The sequence below is a fragment of the Schistocerca piceifrons genome, chromosome 7 (genome assembly GCF_021461385.2).
Source record: "Schistocerca piceifrons isolate TAMUIC-IGC-003096 chromosome 7, iqSchPice1.1, whole genome shotgun sequence".
Taxonomy (NCBI): Eukaryota; Metazoa; Arthropoda; class Insecta; order Orthoptera; family Acrididae; genus Schistocerca; species Schistocerca piceifrons.
This window is the reverse complement of record NC_060144.1, coordinates 470,079,821-470,096,691: the sequence shown is the minus strand read 5'-3', so window position 1 is coordinate 470,096,691 and position 16,871 is coordinate 470,079,821. Positions and strand designations below refer to the sequence as shown.

At 43.9% G+C, this 16,871-nt stretch overlaps 1 protein-coding gene across 1 annotated transcript in view; it reads right to left on the bottom strand.

Moving 5' to 3' along the window:
• Positions 1 to 967, bottom strand: part of LOC124805076 (allatostatins) — a 523,572-nt gene extending 522,605 nt beyond the window's left edge. Inside the window, exon 1 of the mRNA XM_047265508.1 lies at positions 859 to 967. Within this exon, the coding sequence (XP_047121464.1) occupies positions 859 to 862 (4 nt within the window). The 5' untranslated portion in view covers positions 863 to 967. The remainder of the gene's footprint in view (positions 1 to 858) is intronic.
• Between the last annotated feature and the right edge of the window lie 15,904 nt (positions 968 to 16,871).

Below are 16,871 nucleotides of genomic sequence, written 5' to 3'. Positions count from 1 at the left end.
TAAATTCATAAAACTTTAACAGCATGACCAGAAAGGATTCAAGATTCATAGTCATCATAGCAGTGGAAGCTCAAAAACGTAACAAAACACATTTTTTTTACATGTGAAATTTCATCATTTTTTGACTTACTACTGGCTGCATTTGTTGCTATAGGTGCACTTTTCTTCCTAAGTAAGAGAGATTCTTCGATGACTTTTGTACAGCATACAAACCATAGTTACAGGTGTATGAAACTGTAGAAGTTAATTAATTTATGAAAAATGGATGAACTGTTACATTTTAAACTTCAAGTTTAGAAAAAAACTCAAGTTTTATAGTTAATTATCTCAATTTTTTCCACAGTTTTTTAATGGATTTGGAAAATTTTAGAGTTTCATACACCTGTAACTACTGTTTGTATGCTATGAAAAATTCATCGAAGAATATCTCTTACTTAGGGAGAAAAGTGTACCTATAGCAACAAATGGAACCAGCAATAAGTGAATAAAATGATGAAATTTCACTTGTAAAAAAACGTATTTTGATACGTTTTTGAACTTCCACTGCGATGAGTGTGAGTCCTCAATCCTTCCTGGTCATGGTGACAAAGTTTTATGAATTTATTTGTAAAAGTGTAGACAGTAGAACTTAAAATGGCCTGTGGTGCCTCTCCTGCTCCAAGTCGGCCCGTTTGGCGTCTTACCCCACTCAGCTACTGAGTAAAAAAAATCACGTTCCCGTATTTCACGTTATAGAGTTCTTCGCAATAGGAGAATGGGGAACCAACAATATGTAGAAGAAAATAAACGAAAGAAGAAGAAACGCAAGAAAATGTAGAGATGAAAGGTTTAGTTAGGGAGTGCCCGCGGCAGCCTCACCCATTGTTGCGGTCGTCGGTCGGCAGGGAGAGAGGAGAGCGTCGGGAGCGTCTGCGGCGCCTGCGGGAGACGGTGCGGGCTGCGGCGTCGGTCGGCGCGTGTGCAGGGTCGGCGGCGCCGGTGTGGATGCGCGCCCGCACCCGCCTCGCTTTATAACCGCCGCCCGGCGTCGCGACGCGCCGTGACGTCACGGGCCGTCCGGCGCGCCGCCAATGGGCGCTCCGGGCGTGGGGGGCTCCGCACGCCGCACGCCGGCGCTCGTCCCCGCCCCCGATCGCCGCCCCCACGGCCGCGTGAGACGCCGGATTTAATTACCCCTCTCTGCAGTGCGGTGTCATTCCGAATAATTCCGCTTACTTCTGACAGATTATCGATATTAAATTTCACCTGCTTAATTTCTGTTTACTGTAGCCCGATTAAAATTTTATCCGCGTCGGCTTTCGGAACCGAGCGGCGCAGGTAGGTGCAAGATTGCCGCAGATCGGATGGCGCGAGGAAAAGTCGACCAGGGGGATTGCTTAAGTATTGTTAACGGAACGAACTCAAAATACGGCCGTCCGGCAATGGAATTTCGTGTAAATGCAGAATGGAGAACAGCAACCTGGTAATGAGGTTAGAGCAGGGGACGGGACATGGAACCGAACAAAAGTTTCCAAATAATCACGGGTCAGAAATGCATTGTTCTGGAACTGTAGCCATAAAATTATTGTCAGTCAACGACGAGCCCTAGGTAGTGTTTGCACGTCAAAAACTTGGCACAGTTAACACCAATTATCCCAAAGAGAGCCAGCCGGAGTGGCGGAGCGGTTTTAGGCGCTTCAGTCTGGAACCGCGGGACCTCTACGGTCGCAGGTTCGAATCCTGCCTCGGGCATGGATGTGTGTGATGTCCTTAGGTTGGTTAGGTTTAAGTAATTCTAAGTTCTAGGGGACTGATGACCTCGGCAGTTAAGTCCCATAGTGCTCAGAACCATTTGAACTATTTGAACCTAAAGAGAATTAAGTTACGCAAGTTTCCAGGAGGTGATGATTCATAGCTTCTACAAATTTTTGGAAAATCATGGTTTGCAGAGAGCAGTACCGGATGATTCAAAAGGTAAGAACAGATTTCTATTGTTTATTACAGACAAACTACAAAAGATAGAAACTCATTAGCTTGTCACAGGAGGAAGGTTCAAAGAAAGTTTTGGCACAGCTGTGCTGTTGTTTGTAGCGACATGGATACTACACTACAAGAGAAATCATGCTGTGTGTTGGGATTTTCGCGAGGTCAATCAGTTGTTCAGGTGCATTCAGCAAGAAGCCACTTCTCCACCAGCAGATTTATGACTGGCATAAAAAATTCTTGGAAGACGGTTGAATGCTCAAAGGGAAGAACACTCACGGTAAACTCCTAATAGCTCTCCGGCTAATTAGGCTTTCGTGTATAACTGTGTACCTAAGGTCCGTAATCTGTGGGGAAAAGGCATCTACACCGAAGAATAACGCAAAACCGAGAGAAGTAGATGAAGTTATGACCGCATCGCCACTGCTCAGTACTCTAGCAATGACGATTAGAAACAAAGTTCGGTTAACTTTTACTACGTAAACTGATTTTTAATAGACAGTAGCTAGTGGAAAATTTAGAAAAAAGGTTTTGAAAGTATGTCATTAATGAAAATAACCAGCTTCAAGATTTTAAACGTGGCTGAAACAGCAACTGTTGAAATTCTTCACAGTAAATGGTGACAGCCAAAACAGTTGCAGGATAAAGATTTATTAAAATTCTTGACCATAGTTTCGGTATATAGAAATATACCTTCATCAGAAGTAAAATACATAAAATCACATCCTTCAATGGAGATTCATAAAACAATTGTGTCAAAGGCGTCGTCAGCAGTTAAAGCATCATCTCCATTTATACAACATGATTATGGACAGAGGGTCGATGTGACCACTGCTTGGCATCAGTACTTCGCCTCTACTAAGGCGAAGTACTGATGCTGAGCTGTGTAACTTTAAAATACTACATATCTTGGTACAGTAGTATTGATAATGGGATGTTAAAGCCTACTCTAGAATGTTAACTTGTGACATCTTGTCATAAAATTCCCAGCAGTCTCAAGGCAAATACCATTGTTGGCGTAAATATTACAACAGTGATAATAAGACTAGGGAGTTGTAATCCAACCATCACGTTGCCACGGGCGAACCGTTTTATAGTACCCAGTGGATGAAGTTCTTATTTTCGTATAATTCTGCTTTTGTGTTCGCCACACGGCTCGTGCCCACGTGGTGTGCTGAAGCGCGGATATACACTGAAGAACCAAAGAAACTGGTACACCTGCCTAATATCGTGTACGGTCCCAGTGAGGACGCAGAAACGCCACAGCGTTAATCTTTGAAGTAGTATTGGAGGGAACTGTCACCATGAATCCTGCACGGTTGTTCATAAATCCGTAAGAGGACGAGGGGATGGAGATCTCTTCTGAACAGCATATTGCAAGGCATTCCAGATATGCTGAATAATGTTCATGTCTGGGGAGTTTGGTGGCGAGTGGAAGTGTTTAAACTCAGACGAGTGTTCCTGGAGCCACTCTGTAGCAATTCTGAACGTGTGGGGTGTCACATTGTCCTGCTGGAATTGCCCAAGTCCTTCGGAATGCACAATGGACAAGAATGGATGCGGATGATCAGACAGGATTCTTACGTACGTGTCACCTGTCAGAGGCGTATCAGTGGTCCTCCGGCCGTTGTGGCCGAGCGGTTCTAAGCGCTTCGTCTGGAACCGCGCTACCACTAGGTTTAACTAGTTCTAGGGGACTGATGACCTCTGACGATGAGTTCCATAGTGCTCAGAGTCATTTGAACTATCAGTGGTCCCATGTCACTCTAACTGCATACGCTTCACGCCTTTACAGGGCCCCCATCAGATTGATCAGTCCCCTGCTGACGTGCAAGGTCCACGAATTCATGAGCTTGCCTCCATACCCGTACACGTCCATTCGCTCGTCACGATTTCAAACGAGAATCGTCCGACTAGGCAATATGTTTGCCTTCTTCAACAGTGCATTGTTGATGTTCACGGGCCCAAGTGAGGAATAAATCTTTGTGTCGTGCAGTCATCAAGGGTACACAAGTGGACTTTAGGCCATGTCGATGATGTATCGTTGAATGGTTCGCATTTTGAGACTTGTTTATGGCCCAGCACTGAAGCCTGCAGTAATATACAGCAGGATTGCATTTCTGTCACGTTTAACTATTCCCTTCACCCAACGTTGGTCCCGTCCTTACAGGATCTTTTTCCGGCCGCAGCTATGTCGGAGATTTGATGTTTTACCGGATTCCTGATATTCACGGTACTCGTGAAATGGTCGTACGTGAAAATCGCTACCTCGAAGATACTGTGTCCCATATTTCATGCGCCGACTGCAACACCACTTTCAAACTCACTTAAATCTCGATAACACGGCGTTGTAGCAGCAGTAACCGATCGAACAACTGTGCCAGACACTTTTTGTCATATATATGTGTTGACTACGGGAGCGCCGTATTCTGCCTGTTTACGTATCATCTCTGTATTAGAATACGCATGCCTATACCAGTTTCTTTGGGGCTTTAGTGTACTTATCCCACCAGTTTGACGGGTTTAGATGGCATTCGATGTTATTTCAGTGCGTATAAACTGGAGTCAAATTTGCAGAGAACTTGGTTGTATAAGCCCACTTACCAGTAGGACGTGGTATTCTTCCCGGCTTTGGTGCAGGCACTGATCTGGTTGTAATGCGTGTCATTTCACCGTTGTGTCGTTTCTTGGGGCAGTATGGTCTACAGTAGTTGTCAGTATTTCTTGATATCCTGGATGCTAACACTGGAATGGAGTTGACGTCCGATATGGGTCAATTCGCTTGTAGGGAAAGAAATAGTAGAAAGGGTTACGATAGGATATGGGCTTAATAATAGGAATGAGAGAAGAGAAAAATAATTGAGTTCTGCGATAAACTTCAGCTATTAATAGTCAACACCTATTCAAGTATCACAAGAGGAGGAGGTGTACTAGGATAAGGCCGGGGGATGTAGGATGATTTGAGTAAGATTACATCAAGATCAGGCGGAGATTTGGAAATCAGATACTGGGCGTACCCAGGGGCAGATACAGACTGATGTCACAATTTGGTTGTGATGAAGAGTAGACTGGTGTTCAAGAGACTTGCCGGGAACAATCAGTGCGCAAAGAGGTTGTATGCGGAAGTACTATGGAATGAAGAGTTAATCTTGAAGTTCTCTGAGGCTATAGACACTGTGATGATGAACAGCTCAGGAGGCAGTTTAGATGAAGAGGAATGAATATCTGAAGGGCAATCACAGACATTGGATAGTTTATCGATGAAAGAAGAAGCACAAAAATGTTCAAGGAAATTCAGGAATACAGAAATACAAGTAATTTAGGAAAATCAATAAGAAGTGCTGGAAGGTAAGGTGCAATGGCTACATGAAGAAAGTAAAGAAATCGTAAAAGAAATGATTGTCGAAAGGACTGTCGTAGCGTACAGAAAAGTAAAAACAACCATCGGTAAATATAAAAACAAGGGTGGTAATGTTAACAGTTCAATGGGAATTCCACTGTTAAATTTAGAGGAGAGAGCGGATAGGTGGAAAGAGTACTTTAAAAAGCCTATGAGGGGTAGACTATTGTGATGATGTGTTCGAAGAAGAAACAGGAATCGATGGGAAAGATGTACGGGATCCAGTATTAGATTCAGAATTTAGAGTGGAGTTGGGAGACATAAAATCAAAGAAGGCAGAAGGGATAGATAACATGCCATCTGAATTTTTAAAATAATTGGGTGAAGTGGCCACAAAACGATTAATCACGAGTGTGTGTGGAATGTATGAGAGTGGGGATATACCGTCAGACTTTCGGGAAAAATATCATCCACACAGTTGAAAGATTGCATGAACCGACAAGTGCAAGAATTATCACACAATCAGCTTAACAGCTGATGCATCCAAGCAGCTGAAAAGATTAATATACAGAAAACGAAAAAGGAAATAGTAGATGTGTTAGATGACGATCAGATTGGCTTTAGAATAGGTAAAGGCACTAGAGAGGCAGCACTGACGCTGAGTTTGGTAATTAAAGCAAGGCTGAAGAAAAATCATGACACGTTTATTGGATTTAATGGTCATGTTTTCGCTGTTCATTATTTATCTCGTGGAAAGGGAATAGTTGAGGGTGTGCTACACAGCGTTTTAAGTTGAAACGGGCAAATGAAACTAACTGTAGGAAAGAAGATGCCACACTGATTCTGTCAAAGCATTCTGAAGACGTGCATTAAAAAATCTTCGTTTGACTTATACGTTAATATTATTTGTCGCTCTTGAAGGCGTACCAGAAAGGAGATGATACAGAAAGTAATGAAGATCCAAAGAAGAGCACCTCGTTTCGTCAGATTCGTTTAGCAGGTATGAAAGCGTCAAGGAGATTATCGTCCAACTTTTGTAGCGTGAGTGACGAGAGATGTGTTTCTTTATTAAAACAATACGACGCTCAATTGTAGAGGTGACTCTTTCAGTGCGTTTTTATCACTTCATTGTTTTCTCGCTCAGTACGTACCGTACATTTTCTTTCCCAATTCTGAGACTTTTTCGAACACCACCTCAACATAAGGCATCAATTACAGGCCTGCTTCATATGAAATCTATCAGAATGTTATCACGATGTCTCTACATTCAAAACCCCGTGAGTAAAGGGGCATCACGCTCGAAGAATTTCTTACCCGGGTGATTTCAGTCAAGAAGATCTGCAGTTCATTCATTGCATGGGTGAACTGCGTAAGATTTTCAGTTCGTCAGACACAACCAATACACAAACAAATAAAGCACCCATGAAGTGATAATAAATACTTAAAAAAGAATGATTTGTTCAACCTTAACGAAGTTTATTTGGCGAGGAAATATCAAAAGGTAATCAACTTTTCACCTTGATTACTTAGTGATTCCGCGTCTTTCGTCAGCAGCTATCGAAAACACAGTGATCTATTTCCACTGAAGTTGTTACTCATTCTTTATTACTGCAGTGATCACTACACCGGTACTCTTCGCTTTGTTTCACCTACCCCGCTCTAATCAAACGCTTCTGAAACAGTTCAGTGTTTCACTGTTCCAGCGGCTGGACGGTTGCTCGCTGTTCATGCCTCCACCCACACAGCTCCCTTGCTTTCGCCACCTACGCACGCACTAGAGCACCGCCACGTTGTCTCCCGTTCCAGTCTGTTTCCTTTCGTAATCTTTTTTTTTCACTCTAGACCAATAAATGCTTCACATTGCCTACCGCAAAACCAATCGACTGATTTACTTGGAATCGTTGATAACAGTCTTCTAAGAGTGCTTGAAGTTCACTAGCGTTGTGAATTTTTGAATACACCGGCATGCGGCCACGCCTCGGCCCTCCCTTCGTCTAGCTCCTCTCAATTTCTTTTTAGAGGCAGAAGAATTCACCCGCTACGGCTACGGCTGGCGTATTATCCAGGTAAACTGTTACGCAGTTTATAACCCCCTCCCCCATCAAGTACTCGTTAAACGGCTACGCGGAGGCAACTGCAATATAGCAAGTCCTGCAGCGCAGGATACCAGAGAGTACCTGGGAATGCCGCTGCAACGGGAGCTACCTGCGGAAACTGCCCGCACCACCCTGTTTCCACTTCTCGCCGATCGTTCTAGAGACACCAATTCCTTTGTCTCTTATGACAAAATCAGATATTGCGATATATTGCCCGCAACAAGGCATATTCCGTTCACTCCTCTTCTTATTCGCCTTGTAAATGTAATACATACACAAAACGACTTTAAACATGTTCAGGAACCGAGAAATGATTCACTAGCAGGTTGACCATCCATCATCTACAAAGTTGCAAGGCGCTTCCGATGGCTGACGGAATTCGGAAGCACCCAATCATAAAAAACTCATGCGATCACCGCAAATTGCCACTTGTGCCAGCCTTAAGACACCCGTATAATCTCTAGCTCCACTCTCTTGCCCACTTAATACAGCCGTAACTGCCCTATTATTTGTAGCTTTCGACCCTTGTTTGAATTGAACTTAGGATTATGATACTGTTCCGCCTACGCAGATCCTAGTGTGATACGGATTTAATTATCTTCCTAGAAACTTTGCCCATTGATACAATACCACATTTACAATATGACCTCCCGGGCACATAACCAAAACACCGGTTTGTTCTACGAACCCTTCTGCGTTTTTTCTGCTCATTTTGTGAGCGATTCTGTCTTCGACACAAGCATTGTGTTGTGCTTCTATGACAGTGACGACTTGAGGTACAAGTTGATTCAGTGAATTCTGGACCCAAACATGTTGAATGTGCAAAGCATAAGTAACATTTCCATGTTTCATGGTGATAGCTTGATTTCTGGAAGTGAGAATTAAAACTTTGTGATTACTTAGGAACGTCGAACAGATGTGCAGAACTATAGACCTATATCTCTAACGTCGATGTGTTGTAGAATTTTGGAACACGTATTATGTTCGAGTATAATGACTTTTCTGGAGACTAGAAATCTACTCTGTAGGAATCAGCATGGGTTTCGAAAAAGACGGTCGTGTGAAACCCATCTCGCGCTATTCGTCCACGAGACTCAGAGGGCCATAGACACGGGTTCACAGGTGGATGCCGTGTTTCTTGACTTCCGCAAGGCGTTCGATACAGTTCCCCACAGTCGTTTAATGAACAAAGTAAGAGCATATGGACTATCAGACCAATTGTGTTATTGGATTGAAGAGTTCCTAGATAACAGAACGCAGCATGTCATTCTCAATGGAGAGAAGTAAGAGTGATTTCAGGTGTGCCGCAGGGGAGTGTCATAGGACCGTTGCTATTCACAATATACATAAATGACCTTGTGGATGATATCGGACGTTCACTGAGGCTTTTTGCAGATGATGCTGTGGTGTATCGAGAGGTTGTAACAATGGAAAATTGTACTGAAATGCAGGAGGATCTGCAGCGAATTGACACATGGTGCAGGGAATGGCAATTGAATCTCAATGTAGACAAGTGTAATGTGCTACGAATACACAGAAAGATAGATCCCTTATCATTTAGCTACAAAATAGCAGGTCAGCAACTGCAAGCAGTTAATTCCATAAATTATCTGGGAGTACACATTAGGAGTGATTTAAAATGGAATGATCATATAAAGTTGGTCGTCGGTAAAGCAGATGCTAGACTGAGATTCATTAGAAGAATCCTAAGGAAATGCAATCCGAAAACGAAGGAAGTAGGTTACAGTACGCTTGTTCGCCCACTGCTTGAATACTGCTCAGCAGTGTGGGATCCGGACCAGATAGGTTTGATAGAAGAGATAGAGAAAATCCAACGGAGAGCAGCGCGCTTCGTTACAGGATCATTTAGTAATAGGGAAAGCGTTACGGAGATGATAGATAAACTCCAGTGGAAGACTCTGCAGGAGAGACGCTCAGTAGCTAGGTACGGGCTTTTGTTAAAGTTTCGAGAACATACCTTCACCGAAGAGTCAAGGAGTATATTGCTCCCTCGTACGTATATCTCGCGAAGAGACCATGAGGATAAAATCAGAGAGATTAGAGCCCACACAGAAGCATACCGACAATCCTTCTTTCCAAGAACAATGCGAGACTGGAATAGAAGGAAGAACCGATAGAGGTACTCAGGGTATCCTCCGCCACACACCGTCAGGTGGCTTGCGGAGTATGAATGTAGATGTAGATGTAGATGTAGAACCACCAAGAACGCTTAGTACGTTTTGCGGGAAGCAGAGGTGCTGGTTATATCGATATATCGATATTATTTCCGAAATACGTCGATACACACAAGCATATTTTTTCACCGATCTCCTGTATCGAAATGGCAATACCCATTGCCGACATTTTTATTTTATATTATACATTTTTTGCAATTTTCGTTAAATATTGGAAGCTTTTCTTTTGGAATTGCAGTACAGCATAATTTTACTTTCACTGTGTGAAGGAGTCTTACTACTTTTGAGGTTCCATCACGTCCAGTCTTTCTCTTTGACTGGGTGAATCAAGTATAGATGGCAACTGCACTGTCGGATGGAGTTGTGAATGGAATAGCAAAATATCCGATGTGAAGACATAGCATACCATTTGCGTTAAAAACAATTTTTAACGTAACATAGTGTGCTATTTCTTCACATCGGCATTCTTCAAAAACATGTGCTGAAAGTGATGAACAAAAATCTAAATGACAAGACTGGTATTTGCGATGGGCGGCGACGTGTAAGGGTAACTGCTGACATAATTGGCGCTCGGCGCTACCAACAGAAACTCTTAACTTCAGCACGCAGTTCTGACACTATAACTGCTAGGTCGCCGGCATTTTCAGAAATGAAAAAACAGGAAGTCGACATGAACCATAAAGATCTGATATGTGATGGAGCCGGCTGACGGACGCATGGGACATCTTTTACTGTGGCACTTAATTGTTAATAAAATGGCTATCGCCAAGCGTGAATGTGCTTCATTTTCCTTTCAATTCCTACTCTGAGAGGGATAATTAGGCTGCTAGCTTGTTGATCTACAGAATATCTAATAATAAATCAATACTTAAAAACACAGCTCTAAAACTGGCAGTATATTTACAATGTGCAAAATTGGAAATTTGTGGTAAGGTCTTACGTTACCAAACGGCAAAGGTCATCGGTCCCTAAGCCTACACACAACTTAATCTAACTTAAACTCACTATGCAAGTGCTATTCTGAAATATACGAAAATCCACATGCGCAGGTGATTCAAAATCAGTAACAAAGGCCCGGGTAATTGGTGACCATAGTATCAGGGCACATCTACTGCCAAATAGACCAACAGGACAGACCTATACTACAAAGCTTATTTGCTTACACTATTGGATGTAGTGCCACTAAATTTCAGACGGACATGTGGTGGGAACAGCACGGAGCTCGAGAACACTTTGATATCGATGTGCGGAATCACTTCAACGTCACAGATCCCAATCGATGGATTTTTAGTGGTGGACTAGTTCCTTGGCCAGCACCGTAGCCAGATCTGATACCTCTCGGCGATCTTATGTAGGGTAGTATGGAGGACGTAGCTTGCAAGTGCTATTCTGAAATGAAGAGGTTGGCGCAGGAGAGAAATTCGTGGTGGGCCGCATCAAACCAGACGGAAGACTGATGACTCAAAAAAAAAAAAAAAGTATGGAGAGTAAGGAGAATGGCACATCGGTGACGTCAGAGGAGGACCTTATTACTCGAGTCCAAAGAGCGACTGAAATACACACATCAAAAATAGTTCTGCAGCATCCCGGTTCCTAGAACTCCTGAAGACAGACGTTCACACAGACACAGTCCCTTGGACTATTCAAAGATGTCACTAAAACCGCACAAAGACGTAAACAACCATGCAGGAGAAGCACCTATTAGACGGAGGGGGTACGACAGCCGATCACTTCCTGTCATTCCACCAGGAAGGCGATACATGGCTCGTGTTGTCTGTAGTTCAACCATGCCTAGACGCTCAATACCGCGGTTCGATCGCGTCCGCGTTGTTACTTTGTGCCAGGAAGGGCTCTCAGCAAGGGAAGTGTCCAGGCTTCTCGGAGTGAACCAAAGCGATGATACAGAGAGACAGCAACTGTCGATGACATGCCTCGCTCAGGCCGTGCAAGGGCTACTACTGCAGTGGATGACCGCTACCTACCGGTTATGGCTCGGAGGAAACCTGACAACAACGCCACCATGTTGAATAATGTTTCTCGTGCAGCCACAGAACGTCGTATTACGAGTCAGGTTGTGCGCAATAGGCAGCATGATGCGCAACTTCACTCCTGACGTCCATGGCGAGGTCCATCTTTGCAACCACGACACCATGCAGCGCGGTGCAGATGGACCCAATCACATGCCGAATGTACTGCTCAGATTTGGCATCACGTTCTCTTCACCAATGAGTGTCGCATATGTCTTCAACCAGACAATCGTGTCCGCAGCTCGTGGTCGTGCGGTAGCGTTCTCGCTTCCCGCGCCCGGGTTCCCGGGTTCGATTCCCGGCGGGTCAGGGATTTTCTCTGCCTCGTGATGACAGGGTATTGTGTGATGTCCTTAGGTTAGTTAGGTTTAAGTAGTTCTAAGTTCTAGGGGACTGATGACCATAGATGTTAAGTCCCATAGTGCTCAGAGCCATTTTTTTGAACCAGACAATCGTCGGAGACGTGTTTGGAGGCAACCCAGTCAGGCTGAACGCCTTAGACACACTGTCCAGCGTGTGCAGCAAGATGAAGATTCGCTGCTGTTTTGGGATGGCATTATTAGGGATCGACGTACGCCACTGGTGGTCATGGAAGGCGCCATAACTGCTGTAAGGTACGTAAATGCCATCTTCCGACCGATATGCGACCATATCAGCAACATAGTGGCGAGGCATTCGTCTTCATGGACGTTAATTCGCGACCCCATTGTGCACATCTTGTGAATGACTTACTTCAGGATAATGACTTCGCTCAACTAGTGTGTCCGGCATGTTCTCAGACCAACAGCAGCAGAAAATTGTATAACTTGCGTAGGATTCGTTATGAATAGGAAGGTACGGCAGAGAGTGTGTTACTGTGAACAGTTCAGCGACAGGGACGCTCTTATTAGAATCGACAGCAAACGATAGTTCAGGTATACATGCCGACGTCGCAAGCTGAAGATGAAGAGATAAAGTGTATGAGTATATTGAGAGCGTAATACAGTACGTAAAGGGAGATGAAACTCTAATAGTCATGGGAGACTGGAATGCAGCTGTAGGGGAAGGAGTAGAAGAAAAGGTTACAGGAGAATATGGGCTTGGTGCAAGGACTGAGAGAGGAGAAAGAGTAATTGAGTTCTGAAACAAGTTTCAGCTAATAATAGCGAATACTCTGTTCAAGAATCGCAAGAGGAGGAGGTATACTTGGAGAAAGCCGGTTGATACGGGAAGATTTCAGTTAGATTACATCATGGTCAGACAGATTCAGAAATCAAATACTGGGTTGTAAGGAGCAGACATAGACTCAGATCACAATATAGTAGTGATGAAGAGAAGGCTGAAGTTTAAGACATTAGTCAAGAAGAATAAATACGCAAAGAGGTGGGATATGGAAGTACTAAGGAATGACGAGATACGGTTGAAGCTGTCTAAGGCTATAGATACAGCAATAAGGAATTGCTGAACAGGCAGTGCAGTTGAAGGGGAATGGACATCTCTAAACAGAGCTATCACAGAAGTTGGGAAGGAGAACATAGGTGCAAAGAAAGTAACTGAGAAGAAACCATGGGTAACAGAAGAAATACTTCAATTGATCGATGAAAGGAGGAAATACAAAAATGTTACAGGACACTCAGGAACAGAGAAATACAAGTCGCTGAGGAATGAAATAAATAGGAAGAGCAGGGAAGGAAAAAATATGAAGACATATAAAGAGAAATAAGCGTCGGAAGGACAGACTCAGCATGCAAGAAAGTCAAAACAGTCTTTGGTGACATTAAAAGCAAGGGTGAAAACATTAGGAGAGTAACGGGAATTCCACTGATAAATGCAGAGGAAAGAGCAGATGGGTGGAAAGAATACATTGAAAGCCTTTGTGAAGGGGAAGATTTGTGTGATGTGATAAAAGAAAAAATAGGCGTCTATTTAGAAGAGATGGGATGTCGAGAGAATCAAAATGTAAAAGAGCTTTGGAGGTCTTAAGATCAAATAAGGCAGAGGGGATGGATAGAATTCACTCAGAATTTCTAAAATCATTGGGGAAGTGGCAACAAAACGACTATTCACTTTGGTGTTAGAATATATGGGTCTGGCAACATACCATTTGATTTTCGGAAAAGCATCATCCACACAATTCCGAAGACTGCTACGACAGACAAGTGCGAGAATCATCGCACCATCAGCTTAACAACTCATGCATCTATGTTGCTGACAAGAATAATATACAGAAGAATGGAAAAGAAAATAGAGGATGTTATACATGAGGATCAGAGTGGCTACTGGAAATATAAAAACACTAGAAAGTCCATTCTGCCGGCCGGAGTGGCCGTGCGGTTCTAGGCGCTACAGTCTGGAGCCGAGCGACCGCTACGGTCGCAGGTTCGAATCCTCCCTCGGGCATGGATGTGTGTGATGTCCTTAGGTTAGTTAGGTTTAACTAGTTCTAAGTTCTAGGCGGCTGATGACCTCAGAAGTTAAGTCGGATAGTGCTCAAGCCAATTTTTGAAGTCCATTCTGACGCTGCCGTTGATAATGGAAGCGAAACTGTAGAAATATCAGTACACGTTCATAGGATTTGTCGACCTTCAGGAGGCGCTCGATGACGTAAAATGGTGCAAGATGTTCGAAATACTGAGAAACATAGTGGTAAGCGTAGGGAAAGACGGGTAATATACACTACTGGCCATTAAAATTGCAACACCACGAAGATGACGTCCTATACACGTGAAATTTAACCGACAGGAAGAAGATGCTGTGATATGCAAATGATTAGCTTTTCAGAGCATTCACAGAAGGTTGGCGCCGGTGGCGACACCAACAACGTACTGACATGAGGAAAGTTTCCAACCGATTTCTCATACACAAACAGCAGTTGACCGGCGTTGCCTGGAGAAACGTTGTTGTGATGCTTCGTGTAAGAAGGAGAAATGCGCTTCATCACGTTTTCGACTTTGGCAAAAGTCGGATTGCAGCCTATCGCGATTGCCCTTTATCGTATCGCAACATTGCTGCTCGCGTTGGTCGAGATCCACTGACTGTTATCAGAGTATGGAAACGGTGGGTTCAGGAGGGTAATACGGAACGCCGTGCTGGATCCCAACGACCTCGTATCACTAGCAGTCGAGATGACAGGCATCTCACCCTTACCCGCATGGCTGTAACGGATCGAGCAGTCACGTCTCGATCCCTGAGTCAACAGATGGGGACGTTTGCAAGACAACAACCATCTGCACGAGCAGTTCGACGACGTTTGCAGCAGCATTACTAGCAGCTCGGAGACCATGGCTGCGTTTACACTTGACGCTGCATCACAGACAGGAGCGCCTGAGATGGTGTACTCAACGACGAACCTGGGTGCACGAATGGCAAAACGTCATTTGTTCGGATGAATCCAGGTTCTGCTTACAGTATCATGATGGTCGCATCCGCGTTTGGTGACACGCGGTGAACGCACATTGGAAGCGTGTATTTGTCATCGCCGTACTGGCGTATCACCCGGCGTGATGGTATGGGGTGCCATTGGTTACACGTCTCGGTCACCTCTTGTTCGCATTGACAGCACTTTGAACATTTCAGATGTGTTACGACCCGTGACTCTACCCTTCATTTGATCCCTGCGAAACCCTACATTTCAGCAGAATAACGCACGACCGCATGTTGCAGGTCCTGTGCGGCCCTTTCTGGATACAGAAAATGTTCGACTGCTGCCCTGGCCAGCACATTCTCCAGATCTCTCACCAACTGAAGACGTCTCGTCAATGGCGGCAGAGCAACTGGCTCGTCACAATACGCCAGTGACTATTGATGAACTATGGTATCGTGTTGAAGATGCATGGGCAGCTGTACCTGTACACGCCATCCAAGCTCTGTTTGACTCAATTTCTAAGCGTATGAAGGCCGTTATTACGCCCAGAGGTGGTTGTTCTGGGTACTGATTTCTCAGGATCTATGCACCCAAATTGCGTGAAAATGTAATCACATGTCAGTCCTAGTATAATATATTTGTCCATTGAATACTCGTTTATCATCTGCATTTCTTCTTGGTGTAGCAATTTCAATGGCCAGTAATGTACAATATGTACGAGAGCCAAGAGGGAACAATAAGAGTGAACGACCAAGAACAAAATGCTCGGATTAAAAAGGGTGTAAGACAAGGTTGTAGCCTTTCGCCCCTACAGTTCAATCGGTACATCGAGGAAGTAATGATGGAAATAAAAGAAAGGTTCAGGAGTGGAATTAAAATTCAAGTTGACAGGATATGAATGATACGATTCGCTGATGACATTGCTATCCTGAGTGAAAGTGAAGAAGAATTAAATGATCTGCTGAACGGAATGAACAGTCTAATGAGTACACAGTATGGTTTGAGAGTAAATCGGAGAAAGTTAAAGGTAATGAGAAGTAGTAGAAAAGAGAACAGCGAGAAACATAACATCAGGATTGATGGTCACGAAACAGATGAAGTTAAGGAATTCTGCTACCTAGGCAGTAAAATAGCCAATGACGGATGGAGCAAGGAGAACATCAAAAGCAGACTAGCAATGGCAAAAAGGGCATTCCTGGCCAAGAGAAGTCTAATAATATCAAATATCGATCTTCATTTGAGGAATAAATTTGTGAAAATGTACGTCTGGAGTACAGTATTGTATGGTAGTGAACCATGGACTGTGGGAAAACCGGAACACGTAAGGAATGAGGAAGTTTTGCGCAGAATCGGAGAGGAAAGGAATATGTGGAGAACACTGATAGGGAGAAGGAACAGGATGATAGGACATCTGATAAGACATGAGGGAATGACTTCCATGGTACTAGAGGAAGATGTAGAGGGGAAAACTGTAGAGGAAGACAGAGACTGGAATGCATCCAGCAAATAATTGAGGACGTAGGTGGATGAAGAGGTTAGCACAGGAGAAGAATTCGTGGCAGGCAGCATCAAACCAGTCAGAAGAGTGAAGAGAAAGAGAGAGAGAGAGAGAGAGAGAGAGAGAGAGACCGAATACTTCATATCCACGAATCAGCACGACTACGACTTCAGAAAGCGTCGCTCGCGCAAAACACAGCTTGCTATCTTCTCACATGATGTATTATGAACTATGGATGAAGGGCAACAGGCTGATTCCATTCCTTATTTCTAAATTTCCGAAAAGCATTCAACACGGTAGTCCATTTTTTTTTTTGTCATCAGTCTACTGACTGGTTTGATGCGGCCCGCCACGAATTCCTTTCCTGCGCTAACCTCTTCATCTCAGAGTAGCACTTGCAACCTACGTTC